General features: G+C 45.3%; 1 protein-coding gene across 1 annotated transcript in view; it reads right to left on the minus strand.

Moving 5' to 3' along the window:
• UNC80 (unc-80 subunit of NALCN channel complex) overlaps positions 1-21008 on the minus strand; it is a 3271126-nt gene that overhangs the window by 1125563 nt on the left and 2124555 nt on the right. Inside the window, exon 45 of the mRNA XM_085648598.1 lies at positions 2090-2224. Within this exon, the coding sequence (XP_085504724.1) occupies positions 2090-2224 (135 nt within the window). The remainder of the gene's footprint in view (positions 1-2089; positions 2225-21008) is intronic.

A 21008-nucleotide genomic window follows, 5' to 3' on the forward strand; every position in this document is an offset into this window, starting at 1 on the left:
TGCAAGATATCCAATGGATTGCAAGGCCGCAGGCGGGAGGACGGGAGTGTCGGTACTGGAGCAGGTGCTGAAGAAGCTTGCGGTCTGCATTAGCAGTGGTGCAAATACACAGATGTTGGTTTTGGACTTACATAGTAATACAGCTGCAGAGTTTTGCACCTGCCTCAATCTAGAGTCAGCTTCTCTGCTCAGGGTCAAGATGTGCTTGCCATTGAGGTACCTTACACACTGAAGTAACCTCCATATGACTACATATTGGCCGCTGTGTCCGTGGAAATTCTGTATAAGCCATTGAGGGACAAAAGAGAGGTGTTGAGGGTGGGGTAGCTAGAAATGAATTTAGCACAGGTCGCCTAGTTCCTTTGCTGAGCTAGCTCCTTTTAAACTAGCAAAGTCCCACAAGAAAGAAAAAATCCAAGCAGTGGCTTAGAATATTATTCCCCTCAAAATGTATTCATCCCCAGAAATTATACAAATTCCCTGAGTAAAAACCATTCAACCGGACATTAAACCGTAACTTATTTCTAACCATTACACAATTCTGAGACAGCTATCCTGACAGAAACAACTTCTGGGGTTGAGAAAAATGGAGGGAATGATGCCATGAGGAAAAGGCAAAAATTAACCCATACCTTCACAAAGCAAATATTTTGGGGATGATGGCAGTTGTTAGCATTGTTAGATTTGAGGAGCATGGTAGGGAAAATATAATTAGCATTTAATTTAATACAAAAATAATGTAAATTAAGATAAAAAATAATAAATAGGTTAGAATTGAATAGTATGTTAAGTTTTAGTTCCGGTGTGTTGTACCTTGTTACTTTGGTAGTCCTAGGTGGGAAGGAGTTATGGAAATGTGATTCATTCATTAACAAATAAATAATCTTTTTGTTTTTTTATGTAAAGCGAATCTTCTGCACAGCCACAGAAATAATCTAAAGTTAATTAATTTAATGACACTGCTATCATGGAGAACATGATAGCATAACCACAAAGCTTTATGGATCCTACTCTTCCTTTCTTGGTCACATAGTAGATGACTGAGCAGATCGACAAGTGCTTGCCTTGGATTGCAAGGGAAAAGTGCTACGAGTGGAACACATCAATCAAAGTTCATCGAAGGCAGACTAGTTTATAAGGAACTTATACCAATTTAGAGTTTAACTGTCAGGGTTCTCAGCCACAAAGACAACAGAGTACCCTCTCTGACAAATTGATGGTCTGCCCTGAGTGACAGATGTGTGGACATTCAGTATGAAGTGGCAAGACTACTCCATCTCTGCAGCCTATATACCCTTCTGACAGCCTAACAGAGTAAGGGCCCGTCAGAGGTTTGGCCATCTGTCCGTCCGCCCGATTTAGACTGGGAGGACACGTGGGCAGTTTTTACTTTTACAAACACCATACAAAATGTGGCAATAAGCACAAAGAATTTTTTTTCAATGAGCCACATGCCATGGGAGAAAACTCCCATAGTGAGGGGATCATTGCTTTCTTTATTTTCAAAAACAAATTATTTCTTTGGAATTTTGAAAATAAAAAAAAGAAAATGAAAGTGCGCAGTGTGGTGCCCTAATGTTGATGGAGCAGCACTGCACACTTTCAATGCATTGACAGGAATGGCAATGAAGGTGGTTCCTGCAAATACTAGAGATGTCTGCCGGGCTGGCATACATCTCTAAATTTGGTGGATGGAGTACCCTCACCATGGTGGAAGTAGAGTACTCCACCATGGCAACAGTACTAACACTGTCTGGTAAACTCTAAATCGGCTCCTCAGATTCACTAAAAGGCATGATTTGCTGAAATAGTGGTGGCGCTTGTACATCGTTAAATATTAGACAAAATGTAAGGTAAGACTTGACTGTTCTTCAGCCCTACTTTTCACTGATCAGTAATCTTTAAGGATATATCTGGCTCTGCTTTTCATCCTGCCCTTTTCAGAGCTTAATCCAACTATATTTAGCATTGCTTCCCAAATGATATAGCATTATGTAGGGTAATTTCTGATAGACTATCTGCTTTCATGGTCAAATCATAAAGTATTTAACATTCAAGTTAAAGATATGTGCAAATGATGTATGCCTACCGGAAATTCCAGGAGCGGAGCCACACTTGCAAAAAGTTGCAACACAAACGGCTTGCGGTGGAGGATGTAAAATTGCCGGCATGAAAACTCAATAGCTTGACGAAGCTGAGGGTTGCTCTCGTAATCAGCGTATACCTGAAAAAGTCAAATGGCACAAATAATAAAGTTCAAATCATTAAACTATGTTCCCGAAACGTACTCCTTGGTAATGGATTTGAGGGTGTATGAGACTCTCTTTACAATTTTACCTGAAATTTGATGCCTCACATCCAAGAAATATACCCAACAAAGAGTAGAGCACATTGGAAGCATTGACAGATGAGAAAAATCTTAAATATCAGCTTGCAGACAAAGGATGGGCCCTTGTGGTCATGGACACCGAAGTGCTAATTTATAAGCCCCTTGCGCCGCAGGTGCATCACTTTTTCCCCATGTGAGGCACCAGTGGCGCAAGGGGCTTGTAAATAAGCCAGAGATTATTATGTTCATCAGGTAAATGCTCAATAGACACACTGACAATTATCTGTTCACTCAATACCCTTGTAGACCGCAATTTTATATGCTATCCAAGGTCCACAAGCATCCAACTAACCCCCCCTTTTGACCGATTGTATCACTCTGTGTGTCGATTCATGAACCTATTTGGAAGGTACCTGGATTACTTTCTGCAACCAATTGTACAACAGTAGCAATCATTCATTAAGGACACTACAGCTTTCTTGAACACTATCAATCAATTGTCTTCAGAAGACATGGCAGACTAGTGGCTCTGTACAATAGATGCTAATGCGTTACACAGATCAATCCCTCACAATGAAGGAATGGAAGTAGTTGAGTGGGCCCTATTAAGACAGGATGCTATTGGTGCAATTAAAGTGTTATGGATGGAGTTACTAAATTTTTCTTTATTTCAGTCATTTTCAGCAGCAAGACAGCTATTTTCTTTAAAGAAATGGAACTTCAATGGACTTTCCCGGAGCTCCATCCTACACCAATATTTTTATTGCAAAATTAGAAAATTACTTAGTTTTCTAGGATGAGCAATGGGAGAAACATTTGATATTATACAAACAGTTCATAGATTACATCTTTTTAATATGTAAGGCTGATCCAGCTGGATTTAAGTATAACATTGCAACTCTCAATCAGAGAAATTAAACATATAACCTTTACTCATCAAATTGACAAGCAGAAAATCTCATTTGTGGCTGTACTAATCAGGGTAACATCAAATGGCATTAAAACCAATGTTTTTACCAAACCAATAGACAGGAATAATAGTTTACATTACCAGAGCTTTCACCAACCAGCTTTTTAAATGCCACTTACTGTTAGATTAGGTCCATTGATGCTCACATTATGCCATGTATAAGATAGCATTCGCTGCACCATTTTCTGTTTTAGACTCCATTTTGTGTAATGTTCAAAACGAATCTTTTCCAGTTCCGAGAAATACCCTTTGCTCAGTTTCATTTCCGCAATAAAGAACTCTCCCACCTGTCTGGCAGTTTGATCGCAGCCCAGAGTGAAACGGCCTTGGACCGTACTGAGTTGTGGAAGATATGAAAGCAGAAACCTTGTTTCTCTCTCTCACTCTCCCTGTCCAGCTACATCTGCTTGGAAAATTCCACCGTGGGCGTGTCCTTAACTAACCATTTAATGTACATAATGTATCATTATGCTGACTTTCTTTCAGTTCCCTCTGTAGCACTCTCTCGAGACTGGGCAGATGGAGTCCCGCTCTGAGCGAATATAATAAATAATTATTAGTGTATATTCTCCACTGTCTCTCCGACTCTTCATTTGGTATGGAAGGCTAAGAGGTGGTCTGAGGTGACCCAAATGACCCTAAGTGGGTTATTTCTTTCAGTTGGCGCCCGAACAGGTACCCCATCGGGACAGTGACTCATCCCTTTTGGGACATTATCAGGTCGAACTGATGCTCAGGGATCCCTGCACAAGGAGATTCGTTTCCTTCAGTTGCTACCTCTGTCCCACCGGAGGGTGGCCTTGCCCAGTGGTCACTCCGACTGGAGTCCTGAATGGCAAAACCCTTGATCTGACTGTTTGGTCTGAAGTTGGCAGTGGAGAACTGGTTTAATCTGTACCTCTGATATCAGGTGAGTCTGTTTCGGTTCTATGTGGATGTGGTACCACTGTAATTTGGGTTTGTTTCAGTCTAAGGACTATTTTGGTAAAAAGTGTTTTCAAATACTTTTCCAGGTAAAATAACGATTTTGCTTTTCTTTTCTTTGCAATGCCTGGTTTCAGTAAGATTTGGAGTTTGTGTTGTCGCTGTTGTTCTAAAGATCCACGGTTGGAAGAGCCCCAGCCCGCACGTCCTGAGGGCAGTCCTAATTTTGATATGTATGTAAAACATGGCCTTGGCCCTATAATGTTTAGTACATTATGGCACAAATATATGAGGGACAATGCAGAGTTACAGTGGCCTTTGATGAACAAAAGATAGGGTTTCTTCATGAACAGCTGTTCAAAAGACGCAGTTGGCAGTCTATGTTTGACTCTCTCCGTACTTGACAGAAGGAGGCCAAGCGGAGGCGATTAAAAATTGAGAGAGATGCTAGAAAAAGAAATATGCATACCCTTACACAAAAGGCTGTAGCTTATAATAGGGATAAGACGGAGAAGGGAATAGAATGTGAGGATGGAATGTGTCGGTTGCACGTTGATAAGTCTTATAGGGTTAGATGGTGATAACTTTATGGAGGCCTTGTTAGATACCCGACCCCCGCCACCATATGTCCCGGAACGCATTTATCCCGTTGTTCCCTATCAGCAACAACAACATTCCCAGGGTGCATCCGTCTCTATGGCTATCACTCCATCTCTTTCATTACACCCACCCCCTCTGTGATTCTAAATATGGCCCAATATTATGAGCATAGGGATAATGAAGAGAAAGAGAAAAACAATAAGAAACATGAGGATCTGAAGACAAAGATATTATTGCAACAGGCATATCGGGGTAACACTAGAAGACGGGGGCCCCGGAGACAACTTCCATGCACTAGACAGCCTCCCACGACACCTTTGGGACAGAATCAGTGTGCTTACTCTAAAGAAGAAGGCCACTGGCGCAGCCAGTGCCCTGTGCTTTTGCAAAAAGTTTTGTCGACTCGAGGAAGGGGTCCTGGGAAAAGAGGTTGTGGGACCGATAGACAGCAAAACACTACGGCCTCTATGGGCCGTTCCCACAATTATTTTGACAACACTAGGGACGGATAGTATTATAATGACGATTATGAGTTTGATGATGCGACAGGCATGTCCTACAGCAAGGACAGCCAGGGACAGGGTAAGGGACCAGTTCACATACCTGTAGATCAGTGTGGTCCTCATGTCAAAGCGGATTTACAAGGATAGGCAAAGGAATTTTTAGTTGACACAGGTGCTACAAAAAGTTCTGTTTCCCGACATATGGTCCCTGGGGCGGTCCTGTCTAGCCATGATTTAATTTTTGGCATACTACAAAATCTATAACTCCGAAAGTACTTTCCTGATTCCGATGATCTTGGTGTCTAAAATTATATACAAATCTGTATTCTTTTCTAAATTGGTCTGGAGTCTCTTCTTGAGTGTGTGTCTCATTTATTGACTCTGTGTGTACAACAAATGCTTAACACTACCCTCTGACAAGCCTAAGCTGCTCGACCACACTACTACAAATAGAGCTCTTGAAATTCTGAATGTAAGCCCTGTAAACCAATAAGCGTCATCTGTACTTTTTGCATGATGTGCCCTTACATTAGTACTACCGCATAAAAAGCCAGCTTCCTACAGTTGGGAGGTGCAGAAGTGGACCATCTCCAGATGGGTCATGCTCTGCATCAAAATATGCTATGCATTGGGGAAAAAGCAACATCCTAAAGGCTTGTGAGCTCATTTCACCAGTGCTACAACTGTGGCCACTGCATTAGCCATCTTCCTACAAGGACCTCCGTCAAGATATTAGTCTTGACTGACACCGAGGCCAACTGAAGGTCAAGGACCTCAGCCACCCTCCATACCGCCATTCCATATGAAACTCCCTCCTCCATAGCCACAGTAGGGGGAGAAAGCACATCAGTATCTGGAGACGAATCCAGTTCACTAGCTTTACCCAGTTCCTCACTCCAGTCCATAGCTTCTTCTTTGTAGGGCAGGTATTCTGCAGGGTCCAGCGACCCCTCCCATTCCTCCACAAGGCCTAACCCTAGGAAATAGGGCACAGGCTCCGATCAAAGAGCAAAGTTCCTGCCAGCGTCAAAGTCGGCGTTAGGTGATGGCCATCCGGCTTCGTGTCGGAGTCGGGGATCACAATGGGGATAACGCCACTGATGGGGCTTCCTCCAACTCTGCAGGGCCCAAAGGCATTGTCAAAGTTGTTGGGCTGCCCAAAGATGAGGGGCACGGTCGCATAGAAGTATTTGGGCTCTGTGGAACTAGGCCTCAAATGCCGACGCTCCCTCGTCGCGTCAGGAAAAGTCAAGGAGCACATTGATTCCTTGCTGTTTTCTTGTGCCTCGAGTTACCGGAAGTCCAGAGGACTTGGAGTGGGACGATGACGACTTTGGGCTCCGTGAACAGTCCCAGGACCTTTACCTTGACCGAGACCATGCAGTACGGACATCCACCAATCACCAGAGATCCACGCATAAAGGCACACAAAAGAAAAGTAACATCGCTTTGATGGACTTTTTTGTATACTTTGTAACATCACAGATCATCCTTAAATGATTGCCTCCTTATATACATGGTTTACTACATAAAATATTATGAAAGGGCGAACGTGGCTACGTCGCGCATGGAGTGAAACGTGTTTGCTTGGGTCTCCGCTCCATGGCGCCTGATTTTAGCGATTTCCTCCTGTTCCCGGGGCTGTTTCCTGGTGACTCGTCCATGGGTAATCCGGTGACATCTCTCTGGTCCAAGACTGGTGGGCAGGTGCAGAACGCCCCTACACCTTCGGCACCTGCTTCAGACCATGCAGAACAAGGGGTGCAGATAATGCAGGCTTTCAACTCGTCTTTTCTGCAGGAGATCAAGGATGAAATCGGCTCCCTCAGGCAGGATTTTAAGGCTGGTCTTCAAGACACCCGGAAGGAGGTCACAGAGGTAGGCGAGAGGGTGGACGACCTTGAACGCACTATGGATGCCAGATCTGAGGACCACAAGAGCCTGTGGAAAAGGATGGCGGTGCTCGAGGATCAGAACATCAGCCTGCAGCTGAAACAGGAGGATTTAGAAAATCGCAGTAGGTGAAATAACTTACGCATTAGGGGAGTTCCACTGGGAGTGGAGGGCCAGGACATCATGGCCTACATGGCAGACACACTGCAGGTGATTCGTGAGGGAGAGAAGGCGACACCCCTGATGTAGCGTTTAAAAGGTTGAAAATTGTAGGGGTGCGTTATATTCACTGTTAGTTGGCACCCGCATATAATCAAATGTGTACTCAGGTATTTTGTGTGCGAAATGTATTAAAAATGTTAGCAATGTACAATGATATTGTGAATGTTATAGAGAAATGCATAGAGTTTAGTATATATGAACGCACTGTGAAGTTAACGTGTAACCTAGAAAAGGTTCATGTAGATTGTTTAAACATACATGAAAGGGAAGACGTAAATGTCAATAGCTTGATTTAGGCATGTTGGTGTAACCAAAGTAGTGGCCAGAATTCAAATATATCGTTAAGGAGAAAGGCCTGTTATTTTCTTATGTTAGCTGAGGGCAATAGGCCGAAAGGATTTATTCCAGTAGAGGTTTTAGGCTGTAGTAAATTGCAAAGTTAAAAGATGTGAAGTATGTCTGCATACCATGATCTCACTCCAGGTGCAAGGACAGTTGCTTCGTTAGTAGAGAAGTTCTTTGTTCACGAATTGACTTATGTAGTTAAAGCCAGACATGGGAGTGCATTGGAATGTGCCAATCGTAACTCCTAGTGCGGATGGTGTCTGGGACTCAGGGCCAAGCTGATGGACGATGGAACTGGACAGCGCTCAATGGAAAATTACTGAAAGACGACCCGGCTGGAGAGGAGGTGCAAAGGGCGTGTTCTGGGATTTGGGGTTCTGTATTAGGGAAAGCGCCCCGAGGGTGGAGACAGAACAGAGCAGCCCAGAGCAGAGAAGAGTTAGGCGAGGAGCTAGAGGGGGCATTTTATAGATCAAGCTCTCCAAGTGAAGACTTCTTAGGAAGTTTCACTCTGACACCTTTTCTCGATTTGAGGGTCTCAAGGGATTGCTAAGTAGGGATGACATCTAGTACAGAGCAGGGACAGAGATGGTATGGTCCAGTGTCCCTAATATCGACATTGGCTTGGTAGTTTTCTACCTCATGCTTTTAGAAATTGTGCTTTTAGTTATTTTTAGCCGTATGCGGATTCTTCGTAGAGTAGCATTTGTGTTAGTGCCTATGTATTTGTTGTGCCTCGTATTGAGGAGTTTGTATCTTCAAATTTTTATGTTGATAATAAAAGCCAGAGAGCCAAGAGATTAAGTTTCGAGTCCTTGATTATGACAATTTGTGGACGGCATTCTTCGATAATTGTGTTCATTCCCTCCACGCTATTGGGCAAGTAAAAAGTTCCATCCGACCAGAGTGGGTTCTTGTAGATAATTGGCGGATATGAAAATGGGCCGGAGCAGTTGGTAGCAGAGGATGGTTACTTTCGATAGCGAGGGACGATTAGATTAGATAAGGATAAGTGATCCTTGAGGCCCATAGACGATAAGTGATGGTGAATCATCAGATGGTGAGCGGGAGACGACGGCGGCAGATGAGCATCGACGGCGAGTAGCAGTGCGGCAGGAAGCAGCAGTTCCAGGAGTGAGTATGAACAAAACGAGATGTTGTAGATTGCGGTGTTGATTTGTTGTGTGATGTCTTGCGGAGTTGGTGTGTATGTTGAGTGATTGTGAGATCAGGCTGTGAGCGCGCGCAGCCTGGGAGTGGTGGTGTAGAAGACACCTGAGATAGATTTTGTTGACCACCCAAAGGAGATCGTGAGGTACCATCGATCACCTGGACCGACATAGGGGGAGCGAACGTGTGTGTGTATGGCAACTTAACGCTGGTCGTGGGTTGTTGCGTGTGGATCGGAGTGTTAGTAACCTATCAGTGGCGATCCGTTTGGCCGGACGGGGGCAGACGGTCGCCAATCAAGGTCAACAATGTCGAGAGACTGTGGACCAACAGTCAGAGGCTGTGGACGGACAGCCAGAGAAGTAATTTAATCGGTTATTTCAGTGTACGAATGGGACGAGAGTAGGCGTGAAACGTGTCTGGTGAAGGGAACTGCTGCGAACGAAGGAAGGTGACGTCAGAGAGTGTCGCGCTGAGATAGGCCGGTTGGTGTGAGTCGCGCTGTTATTGGAGGAGTTAAGAGCAAGAAGTAAACAGAGCGCGAGATCGAACTTGTTCGTCATGAAGTGTCTTAGGGTTTTGCGAGAATTGTGTAGAGGCGATATGCATGTGGTTACTCGGAAGGGAGAAGAAGCCCCTCCCGAGGATACCCCAGCACATTATATGGCAAAGAATGTGGGATTACATACCATAGTTTGGATCAAGAATTGGCATAAGATCACACAAGGTGAAGGGGAACTAGCTTTCCCGAGGTATGGCTCCTTTAGGTTAGCGGTGCTGCACCAGTTGAAGTCTGTGATGGCGTCCTTAAGACCCTTGCCAAGGCCAACACAGTTCGAAGCACTACATGCGTGGATTAGAGCAGCGCATGATAAAGAAAAGGGAAGGAATCAGGAAAGGGTGAGAAAATCGATCAGGGCATTCCAGGATGCCAAGTGGGATGCAGCGGAGAAAAGATGGAGAGTGCAGGCAATTGAGGAAGAGAAGTTGTATCCCTTATTGATAGACTCGACGGGGATAAGGCATGTGAAGGCACAGGAGGAGGAAAGTGATTCTGATGCCAGAGTATTGGAAAGAATGTTGGAGGAGAGACCACCTCCTTACAATCCAGAAGAGTCAGAGGACAGGTGGGGTGAGAGAGGGGAAACTAGGAGGGTAACCATTCAACCCGAGACCCGAGTAGAAGGGATGGTCTCGTTCGGAACAGAGAGTCCGCGGAGTCAGTCCGAGGCTAGTGGGAGGATCGAGAGAGAGATGAGGCTACCGGATGCACTGAGGGTACCGGTTACCATTGGACCAATTGTGTCGATTTATAGTCCAGAATCGGAGGAAATGGAGAGGTCCGAACGGGTAGCTGAAAGAACGAGGAGGGAAAGCGAGGAGAGTGGGTTGGAGGGCACAACGGCCCGACCTCCAACCCTGTACAATGGAGTACACCATTGGTAGCGGTGTCAGATACATCTAGGGGCGAAGAGGAACAGAGACTAGTGAGGCCGAGAAATCTGATGGAGTCGAAATCAGATTTAAGGTCGTGGGTACCATCAGAGAGGCATCAGAACCCAAATGCGGTGCAATCGGAGAGAGATCGGGCCAATTTCATGAGTCGTTCTGCTCTTATGGAAGCACCAGAAGAGAGTAGAGAGAAGAAACCGGAATGTGAATATGACGAGAGACATGGAGCGAGTTGTCAGGTGTTGAGAGGAGCCTTGAAAGCAGGGATGTTAGACATAGTAAGGCTCAAGGCAGAGGTAGATGAAATAATATATGGAAGTCTACCTCTTGAGAGAATAGTAACATACAACCCGGATGAGCTGTTCTTTGTAGCGAAAGATGTGACTCGTAAAGCACGAATTGCACACGAGAAATTAAGGGAATTGGTGAAGGAATATGATGTGGATTTATCCAAGACTAGGACGTTGCAAGGAAGTCATAGGATGCATTATACCGAGCGGGAGTTGGAGGAGAAAAGGGTTGTTGGATTAAGGTCACATACCAGAGAACTGATTCTAGCCATGCGAGTATGGCTGATGCTTGATAAATGGGAGGAGAAATGGTCTAAGAAAAAGAGCTCTAAGGGAGCGGAAGGAGGAACTCAGGGGGGAGGGTTGCTACTGGCAAAGACCTTCCCTTTGAGGGAAGTGGCGAATGGAGGATATGTGCATGTACCATGGAGTAGGGGTGATTTGGCATCATTTACGAATGATTTTCCCAGGCTCAGGGAGAAGCCTGCAGAGTGGTACAAGCAAGTTGAGTGCTTTGTTAAGATTTCGAAGGTATTATGGATCGATCTGAATACCTTATTTGATATCGTGGTTCCGGGAGATTTGTGGAACGCATGCAAGGTTGCCGTTGATTGGCCGGACTATGAGCCCGATAGGAACTCGATTACGAATGGTCCGTCACCAGTGGTGATGAGGCTGTATGATAAAGTAATTACTTGGTTGAAATTGAAGGTTTCACCCCAAGACATTGATTGGGTGAAAATAGACAGGACAGTGCAGGAACCAAAGGAGACAGTACATGAGTTTTATGAGAGACTCTTAAAGGCTTTTAAGCAGTACAGTGGCTTAGACGAGCTGGAGACGAAAGATATGGTACAGTTTGTTTCTAAGTTTGTGTTGGGTTTGAAGCCAGAGGTTAGTCTTATGATACAGCTGCATTTGATCTGTTGGCAGAATAAGCCCGTGGATGAAATCTTACGGTACGCCAGGTACTGCACGGACGAGATTGAATCGAAACATAAAAAGCTAAAGGACAATTTGTTGTTTATTCAGATGCAAGCCGCGCAGGGACCGCCGAATGGGGGACCAGTGGTAAGGAGACAGGGAAACTATCAAGTAGGAAATCCGAATGTACAGGGGCAGGGGAGGCCAAGGCCTATAGACCCTAGGACTGGCATGGATGTAGCGATACTGAAAAAGACGACTGCCTGTCACCAGTGTCACCAGGTGGGACACTGGAGACGCGAGTGTCCCCTGAACCCCTGGAATCAGCAACAGATGGAGGGAGGAATAGCTCAGGTCCCTGGGGCGGAGCAGGTACAGACGGTGACCACACCGAGAATGATGAAAGGGGGGACAGGCGTCCCGCAGGTGCAGGTTCCCCAGCCACCTAGGATACAGAACATACAGCAGGGAGCTCGAACTTATTTGCAGATGCCCATGTTTGAAATAGGCAAGGAAAAGGATACAGATTTGCTGGCCCGGTTGAGTTTAAGCCAAGACGATGACTGCATACTTAGGGCCATCTTAGAGGTGGATCAGAGAGGACCCTTTGTGGAAGCAGAGCTTGACGGACACCCTACTACCTTTTTGGTCGATACGGGGGCAACTAGGTCGACTATAAGATCGGCAGTAGTTCCGGGGATAGCCCTTTCTGGGGAAAGTATACAGGTTGTTGGGGTGGCGAATAAGAGGCTAGTTAGCCCTTTGACAGAACCGATTCCAGTTAGGATAGGAAATTTTAGGGATCGACACCAGTTCGTGGTGTGCGATTCTAGTCCTGTTTGTTTATTGGGGAGAGACTTGTTGTGCAAGCTCAATTGCACAATTTACTGTACCCCGAAAGGAGTCGAGGTACAGACAAGGGATGATGACGCGACCTTTAAGGTTGCGAATCAGCGGGTGTGTGTGGAAATGTACCCAGCTTTGACAGTGGAGGAGCTTCCACTTGATTTGAGGGACCTAAGTGGAGAAGAGATTGGCTTAGTCAGGGGAGTGGATCCAGTGAGGATACAGATCAAGCCAAATGCGGAATTCCCGAGAACCCCTCAGTATAAATTATCCCCTGAGACGATTGCAGGGATTAAACCTGTGATCGAGTCCATGATTAAGCAGGGAATACTGATGGAAATCATGGGTAGTCCATGCAATTCGCCCATTATGGGACTGCAGAAACCAAGTGGGAAGTTCAGGATAGTGCAAGATTTGCGAAAAATAAACAACATAGTTGTTCCATGTTGTCCAGTGGTACCGAATCCATCTGTGATCCTGTTTCAGATCCCATGTGAAGCTGAATGGTTCACAGTGATTGACTTGTGTCAAGCATTTTTTTCGATTCCCCTACACGAAGAGAGCATTTAGACTAGAGAACCGTGTATTAACATGGTGTCGTATCCCACAGGGGTATACGGAGAGTCCATCGATTTTTAATCAACTTTTGAAGAAAAACCTTGAAAGTCTCGTGTTGCCACAAAACTCTGTTTTAGTGCAATACATTGATGATCTGCTTGTTGCGTCGGAAACAGAAGATGCCTGCAGAACTGACACGATTGCGTTGTTGAATTTCCTGGGAGAAAATGGTCACAAGGTGTCCCCAAACAAGCTGCAATACTGTTTACCTGAGGTACAGTATTTGGGGCACCGAATTGAGAAGGGTAAAAGAAAGGTGTCTCCAGGTCGCATTGATGCGATTCTGAGAATGCCAGTTCCCTCGACGCAGAGGGAAGTTAGAATGTTTTTGGGAATGGTGGGCTATTGCCGCCAGTGGATCCCAAACTTTTCCTTTGAAGCAAAGCCTTTACAGCGGCTGACGCGAAAGGACGTAAGTGATCCGGTACCATGGGACGACGACTGCTTGAAATCATTTCTGAGGCTGGGAGAAGCCTTATGTAGCGCTCCTGCGTTGGGAATGCAGGACTACAACAAGGCATTCGCGTTATTCTGCTGCGAAAGAGAAGGTTGCGCATTAGCAGTGTTAACTCAGAATCATGGAGGTGTCCGTAGACCAGTTGCCTATTTTTCAGCTACTTTAGATCCAGTAGCTTCTGCGTTGCCCGGATGTCTCAGATCCGTTGCTGCAACAGGTGTCAGCATCAAGAGATGTGAGAGCATTGTGATGGGTCATCCTCTTACTGTACATGTGCCACATTCTGTTGAACTGTTGATGACTAGGACTAAAACACAGCACCTCACGAATAATAGGCTGACTCGTTATTAGCAAGTCATCCTTGCAGCCGATAATGTGATATTGAAGAGGTGTGCTGTTTTAAATCCCGCTACATTGTTACCTGTCCCAAATGTAGATGATGATGAAGATTGTGAGGACCATGATTGTCTCAATGTGACTGAACTATGCACCAAACCGAGACCAGACATTGTTGATGAACCGCTCCCAGTTTCAGATGAGATTTTCTTTGTGGACGGTTCATGTTTAAGAGACAGTGTCGATCGATTGAGAGCAGCGTTTGCTGTATGTACCATCACGGGGGTGGTTGAAGCCGCTTGTCTAGAAGGAGGACACTCCGCGCAGGTGGCTGAGCTCATTGCTTTGACTCGTGCCTGTGTGGCAGCTGATAAGATCCGTGTAACAATTTACACAGACAGCCAATATGGGTTTGGTGTGGTTCATGACTTTGGACAGCTATGGTCCCAGAGAGGGTTTATGACGTCTTCAGGTTCACCCATTAGAAATGGTGACTATGTGCGAAAATTGCTTGAAGCATTGCAAGGTCCTGAGGAAATTGCTGTTGTTAAATGTTCTGCACACACTAAGGGAAATGATTTTGTTTCGTTGGGTAATAATTATGCTGACGAAGTTGCTCGGTTTTGTGCAGAACAGGGATGTAATTACACGGAGAACCACATTGTGGAAACTGAGGAGAAAACGGTGTATGATCAGATGTTAGCAATGGCAGACTCATGGGAAGAACTGAAACAGCTTCAGGAAGGGGTTTCGGATCAGGAACAAGACTGCTGGATACGAGCTGGATGTGAGAAAGGAGATGTGGATATATGGGTTTCGAATGATGGACGAGCGGTGTTGCCGGAATGTTTGTTGAATCCCATGGCGAGGTTGATACATGGTGCTGTACATCTTGGTAGAGATGCAATGATGCGAGTGTTTCGCCAAACTTGGTACAACCCGAAGTTTCGGGCGGTGGCCGAAACCGTGTGCCAGAGGTGTGTCACTTGTCAACAGATGAATGTAGGAAAGAGGACAGCTGTGACGTTGAGTCACATAGGGAGGTCAGGTGGACCTTTCAATAGGATGCAGCTGGATTTTGTTGAAATGCCGAAGTGTAATGGGTTGAGGTACATATTAGTTATAGTAAGTGTCTTTTCCAGGTGGGTGGAGGCATACCCTACACGCAGATGTGACACACTCACGGTAGCCAAATTATTATTGAGAGAACTCATTCCGAGGTACGGTTTCCCGACCTCTTTTGAATCAGATAGAGGAACTCACTTCCACAGTGAAGTTATGAAGTTGCTTTGTGCCGCTCTAAATATAGACCAGAGGTTACATTGTAGTTATAGACCAGAAGCTTCAGGGATAGTGGAACAAGTGAATGGAACTTTAAAAGCTCGAATGGCGAAAGTGTGTTCGTCGACGTCCCTGAAATGGCCTGACGCATTACCCTTAGTTCTCATGAGCCTTCGAAGTGTGCCTGATAGAAGGACTGGATGGTCACCCCACGAGATCCTTATGGGGAGGGCGATGAGTTTGCCTGCAATACCTGCCACTGCTCTGATAAATAACACTGATGATATGATCCTGGACTATTGTAAAGGCCTTGTTGACGTGGTCCATTCTGTGTCTCAGCAGGTGCAGACAGCAACGGTTCCAGCTAAGAGTGACCTGTGCCACGACCTATGTCCCGGCGATTGGGTCTTGGTCCGCAAGCACGTGAGGAAGAGTTGCCTGGATGCTAGGTGGCGAGGACCGTTTCAAGTGATCCTCATCACGAACACAGCAGTAAAGTGTGGAGGTTTACCGAACTGGGTGCATGCTTCCCATACCCGTAGAGTTCCAGCACCCTTAGAAGATACAGCCCCTCTCGAGAACGAAAATCCAGCTGAGGTGGCCGAGCCACCTGAGAGGGCAAGTCAAGCTGTAAGGGTTGCTGAAGCAGCTGGTGGTGCACTGAATCAAGCTGAAGGAGAACGTGAGAGAAGCACTGAACCAGAAACAGGGGAAGAAGAAAGAGGTGCGGTGGGCAGTACTGAATCGAGTTCTGCCGAGGAAGAGGAGATCAGCACACAGGGTATCGTGGGGGAGACCGGAGGTGCCACAGAAGCAGAAAGGGTTTGGCCCGGGAGACAGAAACGGGTAAACCTGAGGTTGGCACCGAGCACAGACCTTGCACCAGTTTCGGAGGAGCCAGAAGCAGAATCGAGTGACGAGGAGCATCCTCAAGGTACTCTGAGAAGGTCAAGAAGAACTAGAGTGCCAAGTCAGAAGTACGCCTCACCGGAGTGGGCCTATCCAGTGACTGATGCCAGGGTTACCGAGCACGGGAAGATTGAGGTCAATGACATTGGTCAGCAGTGCTCCATTTCCGAGAGTGGAAGTGTTGCTGAGAATTCCAGGACTGGAGATAGATGGAATTCTGACCATCAACATCCCGAATCCACCATTTCTAAGCATCATTCGTGATCTGATCTTGGATACCTTGGATTTCCCGACGTTCACAGTTGTGACACCCCCCCAAGAACTGACCATTCTTAAGCTCGAAATATTGCAGGGGGTCCTAGAATTGTTGGGACCAGCAGTTATTCTGGACTGATTCAAGAATGTTGTAAAGCGGGAAAAAGAAGATAACCTAGACCTGAGTGGAAGAAGAATAAAACTAGGGACCTTCCGTTGTAGAATGAAGAAAAGTTAGGGAGGTCTGCCAAAGTTCATAAAGAGACATTAATGAGAAAGAGACTTACCATTCCAGAGACTTTATTGAACATTGAGTATATTCCGAAGATGGCAAATCCAGGAAACACACATCGTAGGGCTAGATTAATAGTAGGCACATTGGTAGGGGTAGTGATAGTCACTATATTTGCAGTAGTGATAAGTTCGTACATGGTGGCCCACAGACAGGAGGGAGAGGTTCAGGGAGCACCTACACCTATTACTCCAGGGCAGAGAGATGTTAATGTTAGAGATCAGCGAACATTAAAGTTAAAGGAGGATCGTAGACTCCACATGGATTTGTCGAAGGGTGATTTTAAACTCAATGCTTATGCGAAGTTGTTGTACGAGTATGTTTATGCGATGGATGTGAAGGATTGCTATGTGTGTATGCAGTTGCCTGCTTCAGTAGATGAGGGTATCAAGTATCATCATCTCCCATTGACGTATGGGATTTCTTGTAGTTTGTTGCTTAGTTTATTTTACGACAGGAGGCAGTTTGAGTATTTCTTTTCAAATTTTGATACGGTACTTCCTGAAGTTCCAGCAATCAAGCATTTGAATAAATACGACTATTATAAGAAAGAGGACAGACTCCTGAAGTATTTTAGACCAACTGTGAAGTTGGATACTGCGCATGCTCACAGGCATAACCTGACATGTGCATTGTCCGAGACGGAGAAGAAATTCATTGACCAGGTAGAGGACAGATATAGAAAGTTGACCCAGGCTCGAGACACCGGAGATAGTTCAGTAGATTGGACTGATGAGGAGAAATCTCACAAGTCCAAGGGAAGCTATGGACCAATTGCATTAGATGAAGCGCAGAAAGGGAATTTGTGTATTGGACGTCCTCAATCAGCTACTGAGAAGGTTGCAGTAGGACATAGCACCTGTTCCCAGACCTTCACTATGGAGACTTCTGTTAAGGACTTTATGCAAGGTGCCGTACAAGTGATTCCGACAGTGTATTATGTATGTGGGAAGAACGCTTATGTAAGGTTGCCTGCAAATTGGTATGGCATATGTTATTTGGCTATCATATTCCCGAAGATTTATCACTAAGTGGACTTGGAGCTGTTAGAGACGAGACAACATTCTAGAAGACGTAGGACTGTAAATGCAGGCGCAGTGATTGGTGATCTGTATGGAGCAATGATACCGAGTATGGGTGTGGTCTTGAATGACGTGAAGATCAGAAGGTTGGTGACAGTAGTTGATGAGCTGTCTATGAATACGGCGAGGTCTTTGTTGTTGGTGAATGGAGAGATGTTGTCGATACGGAATATGGTTATGCAGAATCGCCTTGCGTTAGACGTGTTATTAGCTAAAGAGGGCGGGGTCTGCAAATTATTGAAGGTTCAAGAATGCTGCACATATATTCCAGACAATACGAAGGAGTTGGGAAAGTACATAGACAACATCACAACTATTCATAAGGAAATTATGGATTTGACAGCGGAGAATGTGTGGGAAAAGATTGGACAGGGATTTGGTAGAGTGGGAACATGGTTTGCAAATTTGGGGAGGGTATTTCTTGGATCGGTATTGAAGCCAATTATCATTGCTGTGGTTTGTGTGATTTGTTTGTGGGGATGTGTGAAAGCTTGGAAGTGGTATCAAGGAGGCAAGGTTGAAAGAGCTCTTAGAGCAAATGATCAGAGAATGCTGAAATTTCAGGATCAACAATATGAGAATCTTAAGAGAATGGAGGGAATTCGACATGGCAGAGTAATGACAAGTACCGTCTGAATCAGTTTCTGAAGAAGGGAGATTGTAATGGTGTGATGACAGATGTCATCAAAGGGGGAACTGATGTAGCGTTTAAAAGGTTGAAAATTGTAGGGGTGCGTTATATTCACTGTTAGTTGGCACCCGCATATAATCAAATGTGTACTCAGGTATTTTGTGTGCGAAATGTATTAAAAATGTTAGCAATGTACAATGATATTGTGAATGTTATAGAGAAATGCATAGAGTTTAGTATATATGAACGCACTGTGAAGTTAACGTGTAACCTAGAAAACGTTCATGTAGATTGCTTAAACATACATGAAAGGGAAGACGTAAATGTCAATAGCTTGATTTAGGCATGTTTGTGTAACCAAAGTAGTGGCCAGAATTCACATATATCGTTAAGGAGAAAGGCCTGTTATTTTCTTATGTTAGCTGAGGGCAATAGGCCGAAAGGATTTATTCCAGTAGAAGTTTTAGGCTGTAGTAAATTGCAAAGTTAAAAGATGTGAAGTATGTCTGCATTCCATGATCTCATTCCAGGTGCAAGGACAGTTGCTTCGTTAGTAGAGAAGTTCTTTGTTCACAAATTGACTTATGTAGTTAAAGCCAGACATGGGAGTGCATTGGAATGTGCCAATCGTAACTCCTAGTGCGGATGGTGTCTGGGACTCAAGGCCAAGCTGATGGACGATGGAACTGGACAGCGCTCAATGGAAAATTACTGAAAGACGACCCGGCTGGAGAGGAGGTGCAAAGGGCGTGTTCTGGGATTTGGGGTTCTGTATTAGGGAAAGCGCCCAGAGGGTGGAGACAGAACAGAGCAGCCCAGAGCAGAGAAGAGTTAGGCGAGGAGCTAGAGGGGGCATTTTATAGATCAAGCTCTCCAAGTGAAGACTTCTTAGGAAGTTTCACTCTGACACCTTTTCTCGATTTGAGGGTCTCTAGGGATTGCTAAGTAGGGATGACATCTAGTACAGAGCAGGGACAGAGATGGTATGGTCCAGTGTCCCTAATATCGACATTGGCTTGGTAGTTTTCTACCTCATGCTTTTAGAAATTGTGCTTTTAGTTATTTTTAGCCGTATGCGGATTCTTCGTAGAGTAGCATTTGTGTTAGTGCCTATGTACTTGTTGTGCCTCGTATTGAGGAGTTTGTATCTTCAAATTTTTATGTTGATAATAAAAGCCAGAGAGCCAAGAGATTACGTTTTGAGTCCTTGATTATGACAATTTGTGGACGGCATTCTTCGATAATTGTGTTCATTCCCTCCACGCTATTGGGCAAGTAAAAAGTTCCATCCGACCAGAGTGGGTTTTTGTAGATAATTGGCGGATATGAAAATGGGCCGGAGCACCCCCTAAGTGGGACAGAGCCCATCGGGTGCAGGTCCCTCGCAATAGAACTGAATTTGTAACAGACATCCTGACAAGAGTCCACTTTTTTGCTGACAAGGAAGCTATCCTGAGGAAGACTCAGAGGGCAAAAGACATCTTCTACAATGGCCAGTCGATACAGATTTTCTAGGACTTGGCTCCAGCCACATTGCGTAGGCGAAAATAATTTAAAGTTGTTACAAACAATCTTCGAGCTCCTAACATTAAGTATCAGTGGGACCATCCCTTTGCTCTGATGTTTACCTGGGAGGGGAAGCGACTTGCTATCCGCTCACTGATGAAAGCGAAACAGCTTTTACATCTCCCGTCCAAATTGGAGGAACCGGTCCCCTCTGCTCCTCGGAGGGGCCCTAGGGGGCCAATCAGCCCGGAGTGGTCCATGGTTGGAACGCTTCGGCATAGGCGACATATTCAGGAGCAAGATTCTTCACAAGCCAAGCAGGAAATTATTAGTCACATCAGAGCTCTGAGCGACACTTTCCCGCGGCCTCATTCACCGGCCCAGTCAGAATAGTACTGCCACAATTCGAGGATTTCTCTTCTCTGGATACCTTGAGGTTGTTCGAGGTAACAAGACTTTGGACACTCGACTGGGATCTTTTTCCTTTCGACAGCTCTGCTTAGCTGTTACCAGGGTAAAACATGACATATGAGGATGTCACATCTTCTTCCCTGGAAATACATCCACTACAGGGAAATTATGCTGAACAATGACACTCTTGGAGCTGTTTCAGACCGTTTTCAGTGTGCCCCGGGCGGGTGTGATTTCAACGTTTATTTTATGCTTTAATACGCCATTGGAAGTGGAGACCCATGGGAGACCTTCTACTTGCCGTCCCCCTTCTTTTCCAGAGTCCTTTTGGAAAGTTACTTTTCCAGAATGGCCTGTCTTACGGACTCCGGGCTGTTTCTTATGGGCCCTGATTATGTTTGGCCCAGTTAGCCATGTAGCTGGGTGTTTTTTGCTCTTTTTCTCATTCTAATCTTTTCTTTCCCCTATTCTGCTGTGCTGCCCTTGGGGAGATGGGGATTGTCATGTGGTGCTTTTGAATCCATATCAGCTTTGGCGCTGATATGGAATAAGTTGATGTGTGGTGGTTAGGCTATGGGAAACCCCTTGACCCTGCATTACGGGCTTTGCAATTGCTATTGACGGACTGACTATCTACTATGGATTCGACTAACCCCATGAAATTCCTTTCACTGAATGTAAAGGGACTCAATTCTCCCAATAAAAGACATCAAGTGTGACGGTATCTCCTACAACAAGACCCTGACATCATATTCCTATATG

Source organism: Triturus cristatus, chromosome 3_2 (genome assembly GCF_964204655.1).
Source record: "Triturus cristatus chromosome 3_2, aTriCri1.1, whole genome shotgun sequence".
NCBI classification, from domain to species: Eukaryota; Metazoa; Chordata; class Amphibia; order Caudata; family Salamandridae; genus Triturus; species Triturus cristatus.